Here is a 23,317-nt window from a genome sequence, read left to right on the forward strand (position 1 = left end):
AGAAAAGCATGAAAAGCAGGTCAACATCTTGCTAAAGGAGACCAAAAAAATGCTGAAGAAAATAACACCTTTAAAAATAGGCTAACCCAATTGGCAAAAGAGGTTCAAAAAGCCAATGAGGAGAAGAATGCTTTAAAAAGTAGAATTACCCAAATGGAAAAGGAGGTTCAAAAGCTCACTGAAGAAAACAGTTCTTTAAAAATCAGAATGGAACAGATGGAGGCTAATGACTTTATGAGAAACCAAGAAATCACAAAACAAAACCAAAAGAATGAAAAAATGGAAGATAATGTAAAATATCTCATTGGAAAAACAACTGACCTGGAAAATAGATCCAGGAGAGACAATTTAAAAATTATGGGACTACTTGAAAGCCATGATCAAAAAAAGAACTTAAGATATCATCTTTCATGAAATTATCAAGGAAAACTGCCCTGATATTCTAGAAACAGGGGGCAAAATAAATATTGAAAGAATCCACCGATCTCCTGAAAGAGATCCAAAAAGAGAAACTCCTAGGAATATTGTGGCCAAATTTCAAAGCTCCCAGGTCAAGGAGAAAACATTGCAAGCAGCTAGAAAGAAACAATTCAAGTATTGGGGAAATACAATCAGGATAACACAAGATCTAGCAGCTTCTACATTAAGGGATCAAAGGGCATGGAATAGGATATACCAGAAGTCAAAGCAACTAGGACTACAACCAAGAATCACCTACCCAGCAAAACTGAGTATAATACTTCAGGGGAAAAAATGGTCTTTCAGTGAAATAGAGGACTTTCAAGCATTCTTGATGAAAAGACCAGAGCTGAAAAGAAAATTTGACTTTCAAACACAAGAATGAAGAGAACCGGGGGCGGAGCCAAGATGGCGGAGTAGAAAGATGCACATACACATAGCTCCGAACCCACAACCCACAGAACGGCTAGAGGGGACCAACTCACGGTGAATTCTGCACCCAGAGGCCACGGAACATTGAAGCGAGGGAGATTTCTGTTCCGGAGAGACCTGCAAACCTCTCGCGGGGGGTCCTTCGCGCTGCGGACTGGGCGCTGGGACTGGGAGCAGAGGGCAGCCCTGCAGCGGCCGCGACACCGTGAGGAAAAGATCAGAGCGGGCTACGGGGACGGGATCTCCAGTGGCCACACGGGTCCCTCCACCCACAGAGGGACCTGCAAACCTCTCGCAAAAGGTCCATCGCGCTGCAGACGCGGAGCCCAGCCCAGACCTGCGGCTCCGAGAGGTACAGATCCGAGCAGGCTTCAGGGACGGGATCTCCAGCGGCAGCACAAGCCCCTCCACCCACAGGTGACGGGGGTTGGTGAGAGAGTCTCTTTGGTGGGTCGAGAGGGGAGTGGGGTGCCCCCATGGCTCGGGCCCCCCCTGGGAGATAGAAGCTGAGAGGCGGCTGCAGATAGGGGCTCCCCAAGCGGGCGGGAGCCTGGATCCATTGTGGAAGGTCTGTACATAAACCCCCTGAGGGAACTGAGCCTGAGAGGCGGCCCTGCCCCCACCTGACCACCTGAACTTAATTCTCACACTGAATAGCAGCCCTGCCCCCGCCAAAAGCCCTAAGGCGGGAAGCAGCATTTGAATCTCAGTCCCCAAACGCTGGCTGGGAGGACCAGGAGGCGAGGTGGGTGTGAGGAGAATATTCAGAGGTCAAGTCACTGGCTGGGGAGAATGCCCAGAAAAGGGAAAAGAAATAAAACTATTGAAGGCTACTTTCTTGGAGAACAGACATTTCCTCCCTTCCTTTCTGATGAGGAAGAACAATGCTTACCATCAGGCAAAGACACAGAAATCAAGGATTCTGTGTCCCAGCCCACCCAATGGGCTCAGGTCATGGAAGAGCTCAAAAAGAATTTTGAAAATCAAGTTAGAGAGGTGGAAGAAAAACTGGGAAGAGAAATGAGAGGGATGAAAGAGAAGCATGAAAAGCAGATCAGCTCCCTGCTAAAGGAGAACCAGAAAAATGTTGAAGAAATTAACACCTTGAAAACTAGCCTAACTCAATTGGCAAAAGAGGTTCCAAAAGCCAATGAGGAGAAGAATGCTTTCAAAAGCAGAATTAGCCAAATGGAAAAGGAGATTCAAAAGCTCACTGAAGAAAATAGTTCTTTCAAAACTAGAATGGCACAGATGGACGCTAAGGACTTTGTGAGAAAGACAGATATCACAGAACATAGCGAGAAGATTGGAAAAATGGAAGATAATGTGAAATATCTTATTGGAAAAACAACTGACCTGGAAAATAGATTCAGGAGAGACAATGTAAAAATTCTGGGACTACCTGAAAACCATGATCAAAAGAAGAGCCTAAACATCATCTTCCACGAAATTATCAAGGAAAACCGCCCTGAGATTCTAGAACCAGAGGGCAAAATAAATATTCAAGGAATCCACAGAACACCGCATGAAAGAGATCCAAAAAGAGAAACTCCTAGGAACATTGTGGCCAAATTCCAGAATTCCCAGGTGAAAGAGAAAATATTGCAAGCAGCTAGAAAGAAACAATTCAAGTACTGTGGAAATACAATCAGGATAACACAAGATCTAGCACCCTCTACATTAAGGGATCAAAGGGAATGGAATAGGATATTCCAGAAGTCAAAGGAACTAGGACTAAAACCAAGAATCACCTACCCAGCAAAACTGAGTATAATACTTCAGGAGAAAAAATGGTCTTTCAATGAAATTGAGGATTTTCAAATTTTCTTGATGAAAAGACCAGAGCTGAAAAGAAAATTTGACTTTCAAACACAAGAATGAAGACAACCATGAAAAGGTGAACAGCAAAGAGAAGTCATAAGGGACTTACTAAAGTTGAACTGTTTACATTCCTACATGGAAAGACAATATTTGTAACTCTTGAAACATTTCAGTATCTGGGTACGGGGTGGGAGTACACACACACACACACACACACACATGCACACACGCACGCATACATAGAGACAGAGTGCACAGAGTGAATTGAAGAGGATGGGATCATATCTTAAAAAAAAAAAATGAAATCAAGCAGTGAGAGAGAAATATTGGGAGGAGAAAGGGAGAAACTGAATGGGGCAAATTATCTCTCATAAAAGAGGCAAGCAAAAGACTTATTAGTGGAGGGATAAAGAGGGGAGGCGAGAGAAAAACATGAGGTCTACTCTCATCACATTCCACTAAAGGAAAGAATAAAATGCACACTCATTTTGATAGGAAAACCTATCTCACAATACAGGAGAGTGGGGGACAAGGGCACAGGCAGGGTGGGGGGGAGGATAGAGGGGAGAGCATGGGGAGGAGAATGCAATCCGAGGTTGACACTCATGGGGAAGGAAAGGATCATAAGAGAATAGAAGTAATGGGGGACAGGATAGGATGGAGGCAAATATAGTTAGTCCTATACAACACAACTAGTATGGAAATCATTTGCAAAACTACACAGATTTGGCCTATATTGAATTGCTTGTCTTCCAAAGGGAAGGGGTGGAGAGGGAGGGAGCTAAAGAAGTTGGAACTCAAAGTGTTAGGATCAACTGTAATGTTCTTACCACTAGGAAATAAGAAATACAGGTTAAGGGGTAAAGAAAGCTATCTGGCCCTACAGGACAAAAGAGAAGACGGAGACAAGGGCAGAGAGGGAGGATAGAAGAGAGAGCAGATTGGTCACAGGGGCAATTAGAATGCTTGGGTTTGGGGGGGGGGAGGGAATAAAAGGGGAGAAAATTTGTAACCCAAAATTTTGTGAAAATAAATGTTAAAAGTTAAATTAAAAAAAAAAAAAAAGAATGAAGAGAACCATGAAAAGGTGAACAGCAAAGAGAAGTCATTAGGGACTTACAAAAGTTGAACTGTTTACATTCCTACATGGAAAGACAATATTTGTAACTCTTGAAACTTTTTTCAGTATCTGGGTAGTTGGTGGGATTACACACACACACACACACACACACAGAAACAGAGAGCACAGGGTGAATTGAATGGGATGGGATAATATCTTAAAAAAATGAAATTAAGCAGTGAGAGAGAAATATATTGGGAGGAGAAAAGGAGAAATGGAATGAGGCAAATTATCTCTCATAAAAGAGGCAAGTAAAAGACTTTTCAGTGGAGGGAAAAAGAGGGGAGGTGAGAGAAGAAACATGAAGCTTACTCTCATCACATTCAACTCAAGGAAGGAATAAAATGCATACTCATTTTGGTATGAAAACCTATCTTACAATACAGGAAAGTGGGGGAGAAAGGGATAAGCAGGGTGGAGGGGATGATGGAAGGGAGGGCAGTGGGAGGAGGAAGCAATTAGAAGTCAACACTCTTGGGGAGAGATAGGATCACAAGAGAGAATAGAAGAAAGGGGGGCAGGATAGGATGGAGGGAAATATAGTTAGTCTTACATAACACGACTATTATGGAAGTCATTTGCAAAACTACAGAGATATGGCCTATATTGAATTGCTTGCCTTCCCAAAGGGAATGGGTGGGAGGGAGGGATGAGGAGAAGTTGGAACTGAAAGTTTTAGGAACAACTGTTGAGTATTGTTCTTGCAACTAGGAAATAAGAAATACAGGTAATGGGGTATAGAAAGTTATCTTGCCCTACAGGATAAAAGAGAAGATAGGGATAAGGGAAGGGAGGGATGTTAGAAGGGAGGGCAGATTGGTGATAGGGGTAATTAGAATGCTTGGTGTTTTGGGGTGGGGGAGGGGAGAAATGGGGAGAAAATTTGGAACCCCAAATTTTGCGGAAATGAATGTTGAAAACTTAAATAAATAAATTTAAATACAAAAAAAATTTGTCTTGAAACTCAAAGGGTAGCAGACAGAGTTCAGGGAAAGTTTTTAATATTGAGAGTGCTGAGAACATAAGGAGGGAGAAAGGGGATAAAGATGAAAGGGAGAGTTTGAAAATGAGACAGAGAAAGATAGAATAACTCAAATGATAGAACAAGATCTCAGAGGAGGGTGACAAATCAAACGATCAAGCAAAGGGGTTAACCTAGGAAAGGAGAAGGGTCACCTCATCCTATCAAAAAAGATAGAAGAAAAGAACAGACGAAGACCAAGAGAGGTTTTCAGGTGTAGAGAGATTAATGAGGACTTCTATAGTGGAGACACAGTCTTTTTCTAAAGAAAGTGAGTGAACAGGTTTGGGAGTGGGACTGGGAGCTTGAAGAGTCAGGAGATTTTAAAAAGCTGCTGTCTCCTTGTATAGCCTTTTCTAGCCTCCTGGAAACTGCCTGCTGGTCTGGCTCATAAATATAAGACATTTAGATATATGAATGCACTCCACAAATGTGCTAAAATAATTTTCCTCAAGTATAGGACTGGACAGAGAAAGAATGGAAGCAGGAAGATCAAGATTCTATCACTGAATACAAAATTAAAAATTTTTGTGTTTGTCAAATAATAGAACAATATATGTAGAAGAAGATCAGGGAGTAAAGGAACACATAAACCTAGTCTAACTGATTAGGAAAAAAGAGGGTGCAAGAAAAAACAGAAGCCAGTGATTGTTGTCATTCACCGTCAGAAGGTGCTTGATTGTGTTTGATTCTTGAGCTCTCACTGATAACTGAAGGACTGATTTATGAAATGCCCAAATAAATCACATACTGGAATCATTTAGGGGAGTGCCTGTGGAATCTCTACTACCCAAACTAAGGAATTTCTTTTCTTGACGTTAAAAAAAAAAAAAGGAAGAAAATTCCCACTTGATATGTTGGGAGGTAGATGGGGCAGGAAGACAAAGGAGGAAGGAGAAATTAAGCATTTATACTGACCAGCAGTTAGTCATTTTTAACAACTTACCTTCCCAAAACCAAAGCTGTAGATGTTTTTGGAAGAAACAACTCCATGTTTGAGCAGGCGGTTAGGGGAGCTGTCAGGGTTTCTAAAAATGTTGGAAAAAAAAAAAAAAAGATTAGCTCAGATCTGCATCTGAGAAATGCTCCAGGAAGTTTCCTGACAATCTAATTCTAATACTATTTCTCATACATACAACTCACTTGGCACACAAAATGATCCACCCATTCATTTGATAGGACCAGGATAAGGCCATTCTTCTATCAGAGACGTGCTTAAGCTGAGGGTTATAGATTTAACAGGGTCAGTGAATTTGGATGGGAAAAATGACAATTTTATTTTCATTGACTTTTTATTTCTTTTGGAATCCTATGTATCTTATGCATTTAAAAACATTGTTCTGAGAAGGGTCCATATGCTTCATCAGATTGCGAAGGGGGGTTCAGACAAAGAAAAGGTTAAGGATCTCTACTCCACTGCCATCCCTTAAAAACTTTTCCTTCTTCTAAGTCCATGTAATCTCTTTATGTCACTTTTCAGAAAGACTTCTTTGCTGTCATCTACCAAACTACAAGTCACTTTCCCAGCTTTCTCAATGACTTTAGCACCTGGCCCATGGTCTTCCACTTCAGACTATCCTTTGTCATCATTCTCAGACATTTTAAAATTCATGCTGACAAGCCCTGTCATATCAAGACTACAAATTCTTCATCTTCCTCAACTCCAAGATCTTTCTTCTCCATCATTCTTCAGCCACAAACCATGGTGACACCCTTGACCCTGAACTGCCCCATCTCAAATATCCTGAATGCTGAAATTCTTCAATTTCCTAAACTTCCTCCCTCTACTTCTTCTCTGACACTGAATGAGTTCTTTGCCCTATTCTTGACCTCTTGTCACTTAATGCCTTCCTATTCTCAAAGGTTTCATTTACCACCATAGCCATTCTTGATGCCATGGTTATCCACTTTAATAATTCACTGCCATAAAAATTCTTGCCTTTCTTTGACTACTTTTTTGCTGTTACTAACTTCAATAAACCTCATCATCCAGCTTCATTCCTGCTTCCAGGCTGAGTATAACACAAGGAAGTCACATAATCAAGATCATTTCACCCTCTATAAATTTATGGTGACAGGAAAAGAGATAGAGCAGATGGAAGACTCACCTTCATCACTTAGCTGCTCACTGTCACAAGAAACTCTAAGACTACAAGTTGTAGACAAGCTGCTAATTTGCATTGGTAGAGGGTATTTCCACTTTGCAAGTTATTTACATTGTTGAAATAACAGATTTGGAAAAACCCCACAAATTTCTGGTGTGTAACCTTATCTGGGCCTTCATCATTGCTAGGTAATTCTTTCATTTCACCCTTACTGACTCCCTATCTCATTCCCCACAGCAATGATTTCAAAGCTTTTCCTTTCTCAAGCCTCAAACAGTAACCCCTATTTTGACAGCAGATGACTTAGAGAGGAGTTTCCTCATATCCACTCCTCAAAACTTCTCAGTATCACCATTCAGTCTTTATTCCTTCTCCCATGCCTCAGAGGAAAAAACATTCCTGAGTATAAAGGAGAGGCCAATAGGAGCCCAGTCTTAATGAACATAAACATCTTTCTCTAATGAAGATAATGACTTTAACCCTTCTTTGTGTGCTCTTGACTTCCTCCCCTCCAGTACTCCGGCCGTCACCTCCTCTCTCTTTCTTTCGGGGCTCTTCTCCCTCTGCCTAATGAGCTTGTCAGTTCCCTCTCCTCAAACTTAAAAAAAAGCTTCACTTCACTCTTTTACTCCATCCACTTCCTGCTCTATTCCTTAATGCCCTTTCACTGTCAACTTCTTGAAAATGTGATCTATGACTGACACTTTCATTTCTGTACCTTTTACTCTTCCCCAAGTCTCTGCAACCCTGGATTATGTCCCCACTACACTACTCAAATGGCTTTCTCTAAAGTCACTAATGACCACCTAATAACCAGATCCAAGGGCCTTTTCAGTTTTCACCCTCTCTGGAGCTTTTGACAGCTGACCATATCCTCTTGAACATTCCCTTTTCCTTTACCTTGGTCCTACTACCTCTATAACTCTACCTTTTCTGTCTCGTTCAATAGATCTATGACATCATCCCAACACTGAATTAAGCACTGTTTGTACTTGGCCCTCTACTCTTTTCTATGTTCTCTCCCCAGAGAGTCATTTTCTTTTCCATGGTTTCAATTATCACCATTTTGTAGATGGTTTCCAAATCTGTAGCTCCAGTTCTGACCCGCACTCACATTTCCAAGTTCCTATAGTACATCTCCACTGGACTCTCCCTCTGGCACCTCAAGCTCAGTATGTCCGTAATAATGCTTATTGTCTTCTTCCCAAAATTTGCTCCTTTTTCTGACTTCAATACTTCTGTCATTGGCACCATAACTCACCTTGTCTCCCATGTTAAAAACTACTGCTATCTTTGACTCTCTTTTACTTCTCACCTCCAGTCAGCAAATCTTCTTAATTCCTCCTCTGCAGCATTTCTTGTATCTTTCACCTCTTCTCTACTCCCACTGCCAAAAATCTCAGAACAGGCCCTCATTGTCACTTGCCTAGATTACTGTAAAAACCCCCTATCAAGACTTCTTCCCTCTATCTCCCCTCTCCAATCCAGGCTTCACACAGCTGTATGCTTATCTTTCTTATGTTAAGAAGTGGTTATAGTACTCCTCTTCTCAAAAGCCTTCCCTACTGAGTAAAACTCAAACTTTATTTAGTCTGGTAATCACAGCCCTCCTTCCATGGTCTGGTCCAGTACAACTCGATTTTTATATTATTCCCCCCTCCATGAATCTAGGCACTTGCTCTCCCTTCACAGAGGCCACCCTCTTTCCCACTTCACGCCCTCATCCACTGTGCCTGGAAGTTTCCTCCCCCTCTCTCTTGACCTGCCCTTTCTAGCCCAAATCAGATGCTGCCAGCATCATCCAGTCTTTCCTGAGGTCCCTCAGCTGGTAATGATTTCTTCCCCCCTCAGACTTCAGACAGTACTTTGCTTTACACATCTCTTATGTATTTATTTTTTTTATGTCAGTTATTTTCCTATGGATCACACTCCTCTCCTTAAACTGTATGCTTTGTAAGGTCAAGAGCTATCTTATCTAGCTAAGCTTGGCATTTCTTTCAGGACCTGGTACCAGCAGCTGCTAGAGCTGTCTACTGAACTGAATTATTAAATTTAGAGAATTAGCTAAGCTTCTTAGGGTACACTGAATTGTTCAAATTCACACAGAAGGTTAGAGGCAGAGCTGGGGCTATCACAAAATTAATTTTCCAATATACCATAATATACTTCTTCATATGTCTTGTCTTTCCAACTAGACTGTTAAGCTCTCTTGAGAAAAGAGATGAAGACTTAACATTGCTTTAAATTATCAATGCCCAGTTCACTGTCTTGCATATTGTAGACACTAAAAGAAATTTGTTGAATGACATTTGATGAATAATAAACAAGAAGATTTGAAAAGGGAAAAAAGGCTGTTTTTGGAATGCACGTATTTCTAGATGGCAGTATCATTGCAAATAGTAAAGTTTTACTTTTGCACTTCCCTCATGGATCAGGAAGAAGTAATGCTTTCATCCACTTTCCCTTTCATGGTGAATGGCAAAAAAACCAGAAATGATGTATTATTGCTAGAAGGGCAGAGCACACAATACAGTGCTGCTCTTTCTAATATTCACGTTTTGTTGCACTAATGTTTTGCCAGGTCTGCGTACTGTCTCCTCATAGCCACTTTAAGTTGCCACATGGTTCGCAGCTCAGTCTGCTGAGGCTGGCTGGTGACTGCCATGACCCTAGCGGTGTTGAGGAAGCTCTCCTGTAAACCTTTAAAGCCAAACAAATTTCCTGTTCTGCAGCAATATTCACTGGAAATAAAACCCAAGCAGCTGAACTGGGTTCCTAATTACAGTACCACTGCATTTATTTCCAGCTCGGCTGTCTCATAACCCCAGGTACCAAGAACACAGCCAGGGAACAAGAAATAACAGAAAAATAATACTAGATCACATTTTAACCTCACAGAGGGGCCTGATCCAAGCTGTGAACAAAAGAAAGACGTTCGTTCATTCAGTCAGTCACTCAAGAGAGACTTATCAAGTAACTGCACTAATTGAATTACTGTGATCACAAGTATTCATTTACTTTTTATTAGATCTTTCTTGGGCTCTGGACCTTTAACGTCATTGTTGTAAGGAACTCCTGATGAGGAAACTCCCTCTTTCAAAGCCAGTCCTCAGTTGCCCTGTAAGTTCTAATCTCAATTTTTAGCTGCCTGGGCACTAAGAGGTTCAGTCATTTGCCTAGGGAAGCATCAGAAAGAAGACTTGATTCTGGGTCCTTCTTCCAAGACTGACTTTGTAGGGGTAGTCCTGCCTTGTTGGCCAAGTCTGGTAATTTGACAGGGTGGCAGCTATTACAACCAAATGGCTATTACCTTCTTGTCTGACCGTTACGGTTTAATGACTAGATACTTGGCCATTTATGTCCTTGATTGGGCTTCCTAGCTAGAAAGGCACTTACCCATGTATCAGGTTGCCAAATTTGGATGGGCTACAGATGAGTCTCTGTGGAGAGTCGATCCTTTTCAACAGATCATAAGAAAATCCCTGAATGATTGCCTGCATATGGGAGGCACAGCGGTGCATGAACTCCAACATCTACAATAAATAATGCATAAATTCTCAACATCAGACACCCATACATCCGGTCAAAAGAATACTTGAGGAAGGGCAAAGTGGCAAGGGGAGAGGGAGACAACACTTCAAATCTAAACTCCTGCCTCCAAATCTTTGAACAGGTGGTCTCTCATACGTAGAAGGCTCTCCTTCTTCATCTTCAACCAGCAGAATCCTCCTCCTTAACTTCCTTCCTCCAAATACAGCTAGCTCAGGGGTCATCTTCTCATGAGACCTTTCCTGGAGATGCCTCCCAGTTCTTGGGGCTTTCTCCCTCCTGAAGTTACTCTGTATTGCTTTGAATATATTTTGTATTTGCTTACCCATGCACACACTGTATTCTTCCCATTAGGATACAAGTTCCTTGAGGGCAGGGACCATTTTGGCTTTGTCTTTGTGTCCCTAGAACCTTGCAAGGTGTTCCATTGGAATTGACTCGAAATGATGTTATAACCCTATAATCTAAGATGTGAGAATATTCATTGGATTTGAGTTGAGAGAGGCTTTATTTCAATAAAAATAGGGAAAGGAATAAATAGTAGTATTCCCTATCCCCCATGCTCTAAGCCTGAACTCTGACCACTTCCCAAGAGACATATAGCTGGCCACTAACAGAGCTTATTGCTTTGGAATGACATAGGAAACTCCAGGTGATTCCTTGGTCCACTGTCTCTGTTACCTGGCCATAGCTGCCGGGTAAGGTGAGGAACCTAGACAGGAGAAGACTGATCACTAAAGCAGGAGGGGTTACTCTGCCCTCTGGGTGTCTTCATTTGTCTCTAGAACAAGGAACATGGAAAATTCTTTTCTGGGACTTTCCCACCCTGGTAGGGGGCATAGACCCTGACTGGGAGAATCTGAACCTGGGTCTTAGGCTGCCTCTTCTGTCTCATTTCTTCTTTACATCTAAGTGTCTAAGTAGGGCTCGTGAGATAGAATTTTATACCCCTAAAGGCAACCTTGTGAATTCAAGAGACTGGAGCTCCTGAGTCCTCAGTCAGTACCAGTTTTATGCTGGGAAAGGAATTCGCTACAGACCTTCTTGAAGATGACCACTGAGAGGAGGATAAGCCCAACTCCTGGCCTGGCCTGTCAGAAGATATGGACCTGGAGGTAACTGCATAGTGTAGAGCCAAGATGAAAGCTACAGAAACCTATAGTAACAGCTAGCATTGAGGGGACAGAACCAAGATGACAGAGTGGCAGAAAGCATACAGCTGATTTCCTGCCCTGCAAAAACTTCAAACATATCTAGGAAATGCACCAGTCTGAATTTTGATGGGAAAATCCAGAAAACAGTCACAGTGAGTCATCTGTCCAGATCAGCTTGGCATACAAAGTCAGAAAGGAAGGCCTGTGAACACCAGGGACAGTGTCAGGCCAGAGGCCAGAGAGAGGCTATTTACCTGGGCAAGAAGAGATCCCAGACCCATACCAGAGTACCACCAGACCCATACTGATGCACTGCTATGGAAAAAGGGGTAACTGGCAACTTTCTCACACACTAGACAGTTCCTGGGTCACAGATACAGGGCAGATTGAGAAAGAAGACCTACAAGAGGGGGTAACTTCCAAGTACAGAGACCCTGGGGAGTGTTGAAAAAAGAGAGTTCATCAGCAAACAGAAACTGTCTGGTTCAGATCCTAGGAGATAAGTTGGATCTCAGGTACAGCTTCTAACGCAGGCTGCAAACAAATAACCAGGGCAGAAATCCCAGACCCAAGGACAACCTATATCCCTGTACCAACGGAAGGGCTCAGTCCAGCAGCATCTACTATTGCTCAGACCCAAACCCAGTCCAGAAACTTGCAGAATTCAGATTAGGGGGCAGCAATCATACTGTGCCCTAGATCAGAACACTTAGGAAGAACTGAAAGCCTGCAAATTCCCAGCCTGTACCTGAGATTCTGAAATTACACAAAACACTTAATCCTCCAAGAAAGCAAGAACAGAAGCCCAGACCTTCCTCCCAGGAATGTAACACAGCCAAGCCCTAACATCAAGTATGAAATCAGAAAGTAGATTGGAAGAAATGAGCAAATGAAAGAAGAACCCCACCATAAAAAGCTATTATGGTGGCAGGAAGCTCAGGATACAAACTGAGAATGAAGACTCCAAAACACCCATAAGCAAAGCTTCAAAAAAAAGCTTACCTTGGTCACAAACTCAACTAGACTTTTTGGAAGAGTTCATGAAACAAAGGTTTAAGAGTTAATGTTTTTATAAATGAAATGAGAGAGCTTAAGGAAAAAATTAGAAAAGAAATGAGATACTGAAGAAAGAATCAAAAAGGAAATTAATAATAGCACAAGAGCTATAAAACCTTGCCTAAGCAACAAACTCATAAAAAAAATTAGAAAGCACCAAATAGAAGTCAAGAACTTTATGAGACAAAAAGAAATACTAAAACAAAGTTAAAAGACTGAAAAAAATACAAGAAAATCTATGGTATCTCATAGTTAAAACAAGTTAACTGTAAAACATAACAAGGAGAAAAAATTTAAGAATCATTCAACTATCAAGCCACACACAAATAAAAAAGGAACCTAGAGCATATTTCAAGAAATCTTAAAAGAAAACTGCCCATATTTCTTAGAACTAAGGGGCAATGTAGAAAAATCCATCAGTTACCTCCTAAAAGGAATGCTAAAATGAAAATTCCCAGTAACGTCATAGACAAAATCAAGAACTTTCAGGTCAAAGATAAAATACTTCAAGAAGCCAGAAATAAAGAATTCAAGTACCTACCAGCCACAGTCAAGATCACGCAAGATTTAGCAGCTACTGCTCTAAAGTAATAGAGAGTTTGTAATATATTGCAAAATGTTAAGGATATAGGCTTACAACCCAAGAATAACTTGCTCAGCAAGAGTAAGTATAATACTACATGAGGAAACAGTTGCCAATTAATGAAATAAAAGACTTGTAAGTATTTCTGATAATTAGAACAAAGCTTCAGAAAAACTGAAATTATAATAGAGAAGTTAAGAAAAACATAAAAATGGCAATATGAACATAAAGGATTAAACAAGGATAAACTGCTTATATTCAAATATGAGGATCTGTCCCTAATAAATTTGTTCCCTCTGAGCCCTGTTATCATCAAGGGTCATAGAAGGAGTCTAATTAGACAAGGCCTGGGAATGGTTCTGTTACATCTTTCCCCACTCATGTTCCAAATACTCTCCCCTCCCTCCACCATCCATTGAGAAGGTAAGAAAAATAAAGCCTACTGCAAATACATATAGTCATACAGAACATTTTCCTATATTAGCCATGGAAAGAAGGAAGGAAAAGAGGAAGAGAGGGAAGAAAGAAGAAAGGAAGGAGGAAAGAAAGAAAGAAGAAAGGAAGGAAAGGAGAAAGAAAAAGAAAGAAAGGAAAAGAGAAAGAGGAAGGAAGGAAGGAAAGTGGAAGGAAAGAAAGAAAAGAAGTAACATGATAAAAATTACTAAATCTTTCAGAATTGATTATCTTTACAATATTGTTATTAATGTGTAACCTATTCTGGTTCTGCTCAATTCAGTTTTGCATCTGTTCATGCAAGTGTTTCCAGGTTTTTTTGAAACCATCCTATTCATTTCTTACAGCACAGTATTCTACCACATTGATATACCATAACTTGTTCAGTCACTCACCAATTGATAGACATCCCCTTAGTTTCCAATTCTTTGGTACCACAAAAAGAGCTGCTATAAATATTTTTGTACGTAAGTCCTTTTTCCTTCTTCTTTGATGTCTTTGCTGGGTTCTGTTATGTTTTGGTGATCTTAAGAGAAGAAAAGGAAGAGGAGAAGAATGCACTGGGATGTGGGGTAAGGGAAAGAAAGGTTAGGGAAAATCATTTCGTATAATCACGGTGGAGCAAGCAGACATCTATACAAACATGGAGGAGGGAATCACAGGTGGGGTTGACACTGAACCTTCCTCATCTGAACTGGTTAAAGGTGGGAAGGATACACACACTGACACAAGACACACAATGTATTGACATACATTTCACTCAAGAGGGAAAAGGAGGGAAAGGAAAAAGGTGGGAGGAGGAATTACAGTGAGGACAGGTTAAAGAAGGGATTAGTCCTAACAAAACAAATCATCAACTAAGGATGTATAGAAATATTTATAACTCTTTTTGAGGTGGCAAAGAAAGGTAATCTGAAGAGACATCCATAAATTTATGAATGGATAAACAAGTTACAATGTATTGATGTGATGGAATTCTATAAAGTTATAAGAAGTGAAGGGCATGGTTTCCGAGAAACCTGGGGAAACCTGTATGTGATGAATGAGGGAACAGAATTAGAAAACTTATACAATGACAACAATATGGTAAAGAAGAAACAATTTTGAAAGAACTAGGAATTCTTATCAGCATAATGACCAACCACGATTCCAAAGGACGAAGATGAAACATGCTGCTTATTTCTTGACAGAGAGATTAAGGATTCAGAGTGCAAAATGAGATAAATATTTTCCAGTGCAGAAATTTCATCTGTTTGACCATACATGCTTGTGAGGGGGAATAAATGTGTGTGGTTGGGATGGGAGAGTAAGCATGTGGATTTTTGCTGACTGAAAAATATAAACTATAATTTAAAAAATTAATGTCGAGCATTTATACAGTACTTTAAGTGATACAAAGCACTATATATACACATACATATATGTATATAATTATAAGTATACGTATACATACATAAAATAATTTGATCCTCACAACAATCCTGTACAATAGGTGCTATTATTATGCTCTTTTTACAGACGAGGAAACTGAGGTTGAAAGAGGATAAGCAACTTGCCTAGGATCACACAACTAAGTAAATATCCAAGATAGAATCTGAACTCATATCTTCCTGATTGCAAATCCAACACTCTATCCCCATGCCACTTAGCTTCCTCTATTAGGGCTTCAGCTGAATCATAGATATTAAGAAATAATATTATTTCAATGATCTGTCTTAAACATTTCTTTTGGATCAAAACCAGGAATGGTTCTTGTAACAGAAGATTTAATTGAGCTCAGGGCTGCTTCCTAGAAAGCACTCCACCTCATTCTGGGGCACAACCTTACCACAGTGCTTCTCTCTTTCCCTGCAGACAATGCCCAGATCTGAGGGGTTTTGCCATCTTCATCATGAAGTCTCAGATCACCACCTGCATCCAACAGTTTGCCGAGGATCCACTGATTGCCTGAAAATGCTGCTGCATGAACAGGTGTACTTCCATCAAAGCAGCGACTAAGGAACATAAGATTCAATGTTAGACTATAAATAGCAAATGGAAACTCCCCCACAACAAAGAGCAAATGAGAAAAGCCTTTGGAAGTTGCTGGCTAGCTCTCCAAGTGTCAAAAACCCACAAATTCAGAAAGCTTAAAAAAATAGAGGCCCTTTATACCCATGGCTTGTCACAAAGTACTAACATGCCAGGGTTGCAACCAAAATTCTGGGCTATGAATCCCGAAGTAGGTGCTCTTTTGAATTAACTAAGCTATTCTTCACTATATCTCTGTGATAGACCTCAGTTCATTACTCTGCTAACTAATGTGACAAAAAATAAAACAAAACATATTTAGGGTTGAAAGATGCTACCACATTGTTTGTACTCCTCTTTCCCTCTCCCTCCATTATTTAGAGACTTTAGGGCCTGAGCCTCAGAGAAGTGATCTGCCCAGGGTCCCATGCTTGCAAATGACAGAAATGTGGTTTATTACATTTTGTTGTTCACACATTTCAGTCGCATCCCCATTTGAGATTTTCTTGGCAAAGACACTAGGGAGATCTGCCATTTCCTTCTCCAACTCATTTTACAGATGAGGAAACAGAGGCGAGCAGGGTTAAGTGACTTGCCCCAGGTCACACATCTAGCAGGTGTCTGAGGCAGAATTTGAACTCAAGTCTTCCTGACTCCAGGCCCAGTACTCTATCCACTGTGCTAGCTGCACTGCCTCATAATGTATCGATAGAACACTGGTCTGGAAAGCCTTGTAGTGTGGGGCCATCCCTGGGATGCCAAAAAATCTGGGAACAAAATAGATGAAATTGGGCTTATTTCCATAAAATAATTTGCCATATGTAACAAGTATTTTTGATTCAATAAATGTACATTAAGTGCTTACTATGTGCCTGGTACCAAGCTAAGCACTGAGAGATACAAAGAAGTGAAATAGTCCCTGACATCAAGGAGCTTATATTCTAATAGGGGACCATATATACAAGTCTACTGTTCAAAGATGAATAAGTTCATATTAAATAAATTAGAGTGAAATAATCACTGGCATAACAAATTCAAATTATGTAGATAACCAAAAAACAGATTCCCAGACTAAAATACAGGGTTGGACTACAAGGCTCTGAGGTCTCTCTCAGCTATAGCTACTACATTATGACCCATCTTACAAAGGCACACTACTGTGAAACTCACTTCCACTCTGTGCAACTGCAAACAAAAACACAGGTGAGAAGAGCTGGGATCAGAGCCTACCGTCTTGAAGGTTTCATTTGTCACAGTCATAAGATGATTTCTAGGCTAGACTGGCAGTGAGAGGGGAGAATTTTCCAGTGGGAACTACACAGCAGAGAAGTTCTGAGAACCTGAATAAGTTATAATTGCACAAGGGGAAAAGTCAGGAGCTTGCCCACATGCTGGAGGTGGTAGACTAGGGGAGTATTGGCAGAGAACGGGTGAAGTACGGATGTGGTTGTATTGTAAACAAGTCCCACAATTAACTACTGCCAGGAGAATGCAATTATAGTCATCTTTTCATACTCCAACAGAGCAATCACATAACTTTTACAGCCCTTCTTTGCAAGGACCCCACTTTGGAGACCACTAATTTATAAACATCTTTATCATGTAATTGTATACTGTCTATAAATAACTGTATTACATGGCTCAGTATAGCTTTATCTTCTAAATAAAAGGCAGGGGATTCAGAGGTGGGGAACCTGAGGCCTCGAGGCCACATGCGGCCCTCCAAGTCTTCAAGTGTAGCCCTTTAACTGAATCCAAATTTCACAGAATAAATGAGGTTTGGATTCAGTCAGGGCCGAACTTGAGCAACTACAGGGTCATACGTGGTCTCAAGGCCTTAGGTTCCCCACCCCTGGATTAGATGATCTCTGGTTCTTTCCAGCTTTCAATCCTATCATCTCTATGATTCGGGTCTGTTATGAAGGCCTATATTTATGCATAGTTTAATTATGCCATGTAAAATGTATACACTACCAGGTAATGCTCTGGAGGCCTCTCTGATTGTACACATTTTTGAAGTACTGTCACAAATCCAAGTGGCAATACCTCACCCAATCCACTCCTGAAAAAAAAATCTAGTCAGGTTTAAAAACTTAAGGATTTGGATTTTGCTCTTAAGTCTCATTAATGTTAAGGAATGAAAAATGGTGTTTTATTGAAAACTGAACTCCAAAAATTAATCCAGGAAGGCATTATTGTACTAAATTATTGGTTCTAAACAATGACTTCTATATTCTCTCTAAAGAAGAGATTTATTAAGTAAATTAACACTGCAAATGACTAGGTAATGAAATTTTTAAGAAATAGATTTTAATATATTAATAAAAAATGTGCAAATGATAATGTTAATTACAAATGTCTCATCTATTCAATTTAAACAAGCCTGGAAGGGCTTACCTTAGAAAATTTTGATGAAAATTCTGTAAAATTGCTTCTTAATAAATAAATATTTCATAATTCAAACTGGCCTCCAGAGGTGAAGATTACTAGTACCATTTTCTAACATCTTTAGAGACTACCAGCAATCTTTTGCATCATAATTACAAGATACTTACTGATTTGGGTCTGATCCATAATCCACCAGGACATCAACTAATTTGGGAAGACCTAACAATGCTGCAGTGAAAAGTGCCGTCTGGCCCAAGGAATTTACAGTGTCAACATAAATTCCTGCCAAGTAAATGAAAGAATGAATGGAGGCAACTTTCTTAAATTTTTCTTTGCTACTCAGCTATAATTCTAAAGTTTTAGATCAACTCTTGTCATGTGTATTCTGGGATTCAAGTTTTATTTATTTTTATAACTTTCCTTTGTCATGTTATCCAAAAGATGAACAAGAGTGCAGTTGAATTTAACATGTAAATTGAGTTAGGACATTTCCATCATGAAGCCTTTAGTCTTTTCCCTATAATGCCATATGGTAATTAAAATGAAATCATTAAGTGATTTTTTTAAAGCTCAACAGAAAAAAAAAAATCCTTGCTCAAAAGAATCAAAATCTCAATTCTCATCAACTTTAGAATTCATGGTTAGAAAGAATGCTACTTTTGAAATTCAATTTTATTTTGTTTTAGTTCCAAATTTCCTCCTTTCTCCTCCCTCACTTATCGACATAAGAAAAATAAAAACTTTTAAAAACATAGACATGCAAAATAAATTTTTGCATTAGCCATGTTCCAAGAAAAAGAGAAATAAAAGAAAATATTCATCAATCTTCACTGAGCCCTTCTCTTTCTGCGGGTGGATGGAATCTTTCATCATTGGTCCTTGGGAACTGTTGCTGGTCATTTTGGTCTTTCAGAACCGATAATCTTTACAATATTATTGCTACCGTATAAACTGTTCTGGTTCTTCTCACTTTGTATCATTTCATACAAGTCTTCACAGAGTTTTCTGAAACGATCTATAGTTTCTTATAGCACAATAGTATTCCCTCACATTAATATACCACAAATTGTGCGGTAATTGCCTAATTGATTTCCTCGATTTCCAATTCCTTGCTACCACTAAAATGGACTAAAGGAAGATGGGTAAAACAATGGACTAATCCGACCTCACACACTCACTCGCTGTTCAAACTTTTTCAGGCTATAAAAACAAGAAACCAACAGACCTACGCAAAAACATCAAGAGAAAAAAAACGCTAAACTCACAGACCTCCCCAACATCAACTAAAAATACCAAAGCTTTTAGAAACACAAAACGCCACGATTACTTTGGTACACTAATCATAGATAGAAAAAGCCACTCAACCTGCGTTCTCTTCCTCTCACCCTTCCCGAAGGAAAGGAAGAACGATCATCAATGGTAAGTAACAACTGCCCACAAGCAGCGTCACAAACCGGCTTCACGCTCAGAAGAGAACGCTACAGCTCCTCCTCGTGGTCACCTCCGTGATACACTTTCAGCCACAATTCTCTAGTAACATACTATAGAAATGATCCCTGAAAGTATAGTCTTAACCAGTACTCTCCCGACGCGCCCGACACAGCACACCCCGCACACTGTTACCTCACGGCGACTTTTCCATACCCTCCCCGTTTCCACCCCAAAGCGAAGCGCCGCGTCTCCCCGAACAAGCACGCCAACGCGCAAGCCCCACACAGCTCGTCCCCCCAGCCGGACGCGGTTCGGGACCCCGAAAGCCTCCCGAGTGCTCATTAGCATACTGCCTCCCGACAGCCAATCACTGCTCCGAACCCAGCCTCTTCCTCCCCCTCCTCCCCCGCGGTGGCTCTCCCAAAACAACCACGACCCCCTCTCCTTCCAACAATCGATCTATCACCTGGTCACGTTCTGAACACTGTCGAGACTTCAGCAAAGCTCCTAGATGCCCACTTTCCGAAGTACCGGGTACCTGCATCCCTGGAGAGCCCACACTAGCTGACCTCTTCCCAGACGGGCCATGAGCAAGTGTCTGAAGCGCTCATTTGTCAAACAGGCAAAATGTTACTGGTACTAACACCTAATTTAAGTACGCAATTATAAGGAAAGTCCTTCGTAAACCTAAAGGATTATAATAACCCCAGTTATTATTTTCATTGTTACTGTAATAATTTTTAAGAAGACACTGCCTCTGCCACACTGGGTGTCCCTTTAGGCTCTCAGGCCAGACACCACAACAACTATAATGTACTTGAGTCTATTACATTGTCCACTAGAAGAAAATGGCAAACCACTCCAATATCTTTGCCAAGAAAACTTCAAATGCGGTCATGAAAAGTCGAACACTACTGAAATGACTCAATAACAAAAAAGACTACTGTACAGATACTTTTTTTCCAGGTCCTTACTCTTGAGAAATTAAGGCCATACTCACATCCAAAGCTAAATAAAAGCACAAAAGAGATGATGACTGAGCTCTGGTCAATGCACCATGCCATCTGTGGGGACACAAAGTGACCAAGTCTCACCCCCCCAAGAAACTTACAGGGTAGGAGAAGATAAATCAAGCAAGTTAGATAAATATAAATTCTGCACAATGTAAATATAAAGTATTTGTATTTAGTGTCAAATGCCTGGTCTAATAACATGTACTCAGACAAAGGGATCAGTGGGGACTCTGTGGAGAAGTCAAAAAAGACTTCCCTGAGGAAGGAAGCCTTAAACAGAATCTGGAAGGATCTTTAGAGAGATGGAAGGGTAAAAGGGAATAAGGATTTATATAGCACCTACTATAGGTCAAGCACCCTGCTACAGAGGAATGGCATCCTGGAGTGAGAAGGAGGTGGAAAAATAAAATTCATATTTAAATAGTGCTTTTATAATAAATGGGCTTGTTATTTTTAGGGGATAATAGTCATATAGTAAGAGTGAAGAACTGGTATGATCCAAAGTACACTGACTCTAGAATCAGAAGACCTGTTCAATATCACCTCTGGCATTAAAGTGACCTTGGGGAAGTCACCAACCTCCCTGAGTCTGTTTTCTCATCTGCAAAATGAGTCTATTACACTAGATTGCCTCTCACGTCCCTCCCAGCTCTTGATCTATGATCCTATGACCTGGGTTCAAACACCACCTCTGACATACGTGACCTTGAGGACTGAACCGATTCCATGGTTTCTTCGTTTACCAGGAAAGTGGTTGGACTATATGACCTCTGAGATATCTTCAAGCTCTAGATCTTTGGGGGATGAGAGCAAACTGGGTGTGAATTAGACGGACTTTCCCCTCACTTCTGTGGCCATTGTTCTGACGAGAGTAAACTTCATGGAGTATGCCTGGCACTTGGTCCTTTCCTATGATGTTTATCATGGTCCTTTCCATGAGGCCATGTATATGACTTATGGCAGCCAGATTGGATGATGAGGCAGGAAGAGTTCCCCATGCAGTAGACCTTAAAAAGAAGTGAACTTTCCCTCTAGTCTTCTCCTTCCTTGTCTGTCCAAGAGTGTAAGGATCCTCTAACTAGAGGAGTGGGTAAGGGGCAACCTCTCCTTTGTCAGTAGTCTGGTGACTACAGTGGGCACATGTCCTGCCTTAGAAAGCCTAAGCCTAGGTCTTGGACCCTTGGTGCCTTTTCTGTTTTGTGATCTTTCCCTGAAGATGGACATAACAAAGCTTAAAAGTTGCCTTATGAATTTAAGAGATCAGGAACTCCTAGGTCCTGAAGTGAGTGCCAACTTCATTAGAGGAGGTACCTCCTAAAGTGCTCCTTAGAGGGAAAGCAACACCCCACAACCTGGTCTGGTTTTGCCAGAGAATATAGACACTGAAGAAGACAGTGCAGAGCTAAGGTGAATGGAAAATAACTGTTTTGCAGTCTTACTAAAAGTTTCATTCTTTGATATTTTAAGTATTTTACCTTCATGGAGATATAATAGTAGTTATGTTACTGCTGTTTCTTTTAAGTTTTTGTTAATTCGTACTTCTGAGTTTGTTGTGTTAAGCATTTCTTTTATATGGAGGAAATAAACAGTTGTCCCATACCTAATTTACATTGCATGTTGGGTACAATGAACCATTTTTCTTCCCTGCTCTTGAGGGGACTTTAAACATGAGTCAGAACTAAACTAAGTGATTTCCCCTGAAGATTCATGAGGGGTACCTAAAGAGTCAGAGAATCAGGAAGAAAGGCTCCCCCAGGGCTGAACCCAGTCCACATGCACAAGCTGTCAAGTAGAGGCTCATGTGCCAAGGGGCCTTAGTGCCAAGTACAATGGCTGGCACAAATTAGGTGCTAATAAATGCCTGCTGATTGCCAGGGAGAGGGCAAGCACCCCAATCCCTGTGGAATGTAGGAGCAGCTCTCTATGCTATTACATAAGGTTGGAAGCACAGCGAAGTATCAGAATATATAAAGTTAAATGAGTATAAAATTCATCTTTAAGTATTGGGAGCAACACAGTTGTTTTTTTTTTTATCAGAGAAATGTAATAAGGATTTCACACAGGCCCAGAAGGTCTCAGGTGGCATACTGGCATCTCTCCATGTGTATGAGGCTAGGAAACCTGCTTCTAGGAGGTTGGCCTATGCAAGATATTCTGTAGTTTGCTCTGGTTGGCTTCACAAGGTGAAGAGAAGGCTGTTTGGTTTCAGAGACCTTCAAAAAAGTCTGGCCTGACCTAGGCTTTTTGGCCATTTTCTCTTAAGCTGCTCTCTGGTAGTGGGACTCCTTTGCTCACAACCTCCAAGGGGAGATGATGGGATCTTCTGCTCTCTGAGTTCATGTGGCTCTGTCTTAGCCTTAGGCCTTTGCTTCTACTTTTGTTTTTTTCCATTCTGGGTGAAGGGAGTGGAGTCTCTGACCTTGTGAACTTGGAAAGGTTAGAAGAATGAGTCACAGGTATCTAGGGGACAAGAATCCATGTTGGGTTTTGTTGCCAACCCAGTACTACTGCCCCATAGAGCAAGAAGTAACCTTGAGTGACCTTCTGCAACTAGACTAACATTAAGCTTAGGATAGGTCTCATCCAACAGTCATGTTGCATCTGGACATGAACTTGGTGGGACCAATGCTACGTAAGAACTGAACTAGGCTTTGAGACTACTAGCTCCCAGAGGTTGAGATGGTACAGGGGAGAATGTCCCTTTGATGTATTAGAGGAAATA

The 23,317-nt window shown here is 40.8% G+C and overlaps 1 protein-coding gene and 1 non-coding gene across 6 annotated transcripts in view; both read right to left on the reverse strand.

Moving 5' to 3' along the window:
- Positions 1–23,317, reverse strand: part of TEX14 (testis expressed 14, intercellular bridge forming factor) — a 143,717-nt gene that overhangs the window by 83,588 nt on the left and 36,812 nt on the right. For all 5 annotated transcript variants that reach the window (XR_011975288.1, XM_072646846.1, XM_072646845.1 and 2 more), the window contains exons 3-6: positions 18,319–18,433; positions 15,582–15,747; positions 10,355–10,491; positions 5,800–5,881 (exon numbers count right to left, since the gene is read on the reverse strand). Coding sequence is in view for 4 of the 5 variants with exons in the window: in XM_072646846.1 (XP_072502947.1) it covers positions 5,800–5,881; positions 10,355–10,491; positions 15,582–15,747; positions 18,319–18,433 (500 nt within the window). In the remaining variant the exon portion in view is untranslated. The remainder of the gene's footprint in view (positions 1–5,799; positions 5,882–10,354; positions 10,492–15,581; positions 15,748–18,318; positions 18,434–23,317) is intronic.
- Positions 19,507–19,723, reverse strand: LOC140530482 (small nucleolar RNA U3). Its single transcript, XR_011975921.1, has one exon. It is a non-coding gene; the product is annotated as a small nucleolar RNA U3 (small nucleolar RNA).

Source organism: Notamacropus eugenii, chromosome 2 (assembly GCF_028372415.1).
Source record: "Notamacropus eugenii isolate mMacEug1 chromosome 2, mMacEug1.pri_v2, whole genome shotgun sequence".
NCBI lineage: Eukaryota > Metazoa > Chordata > Mammalia > Diprotodontia > Macropodidae > Notamacropus > Notamacropus eugenii.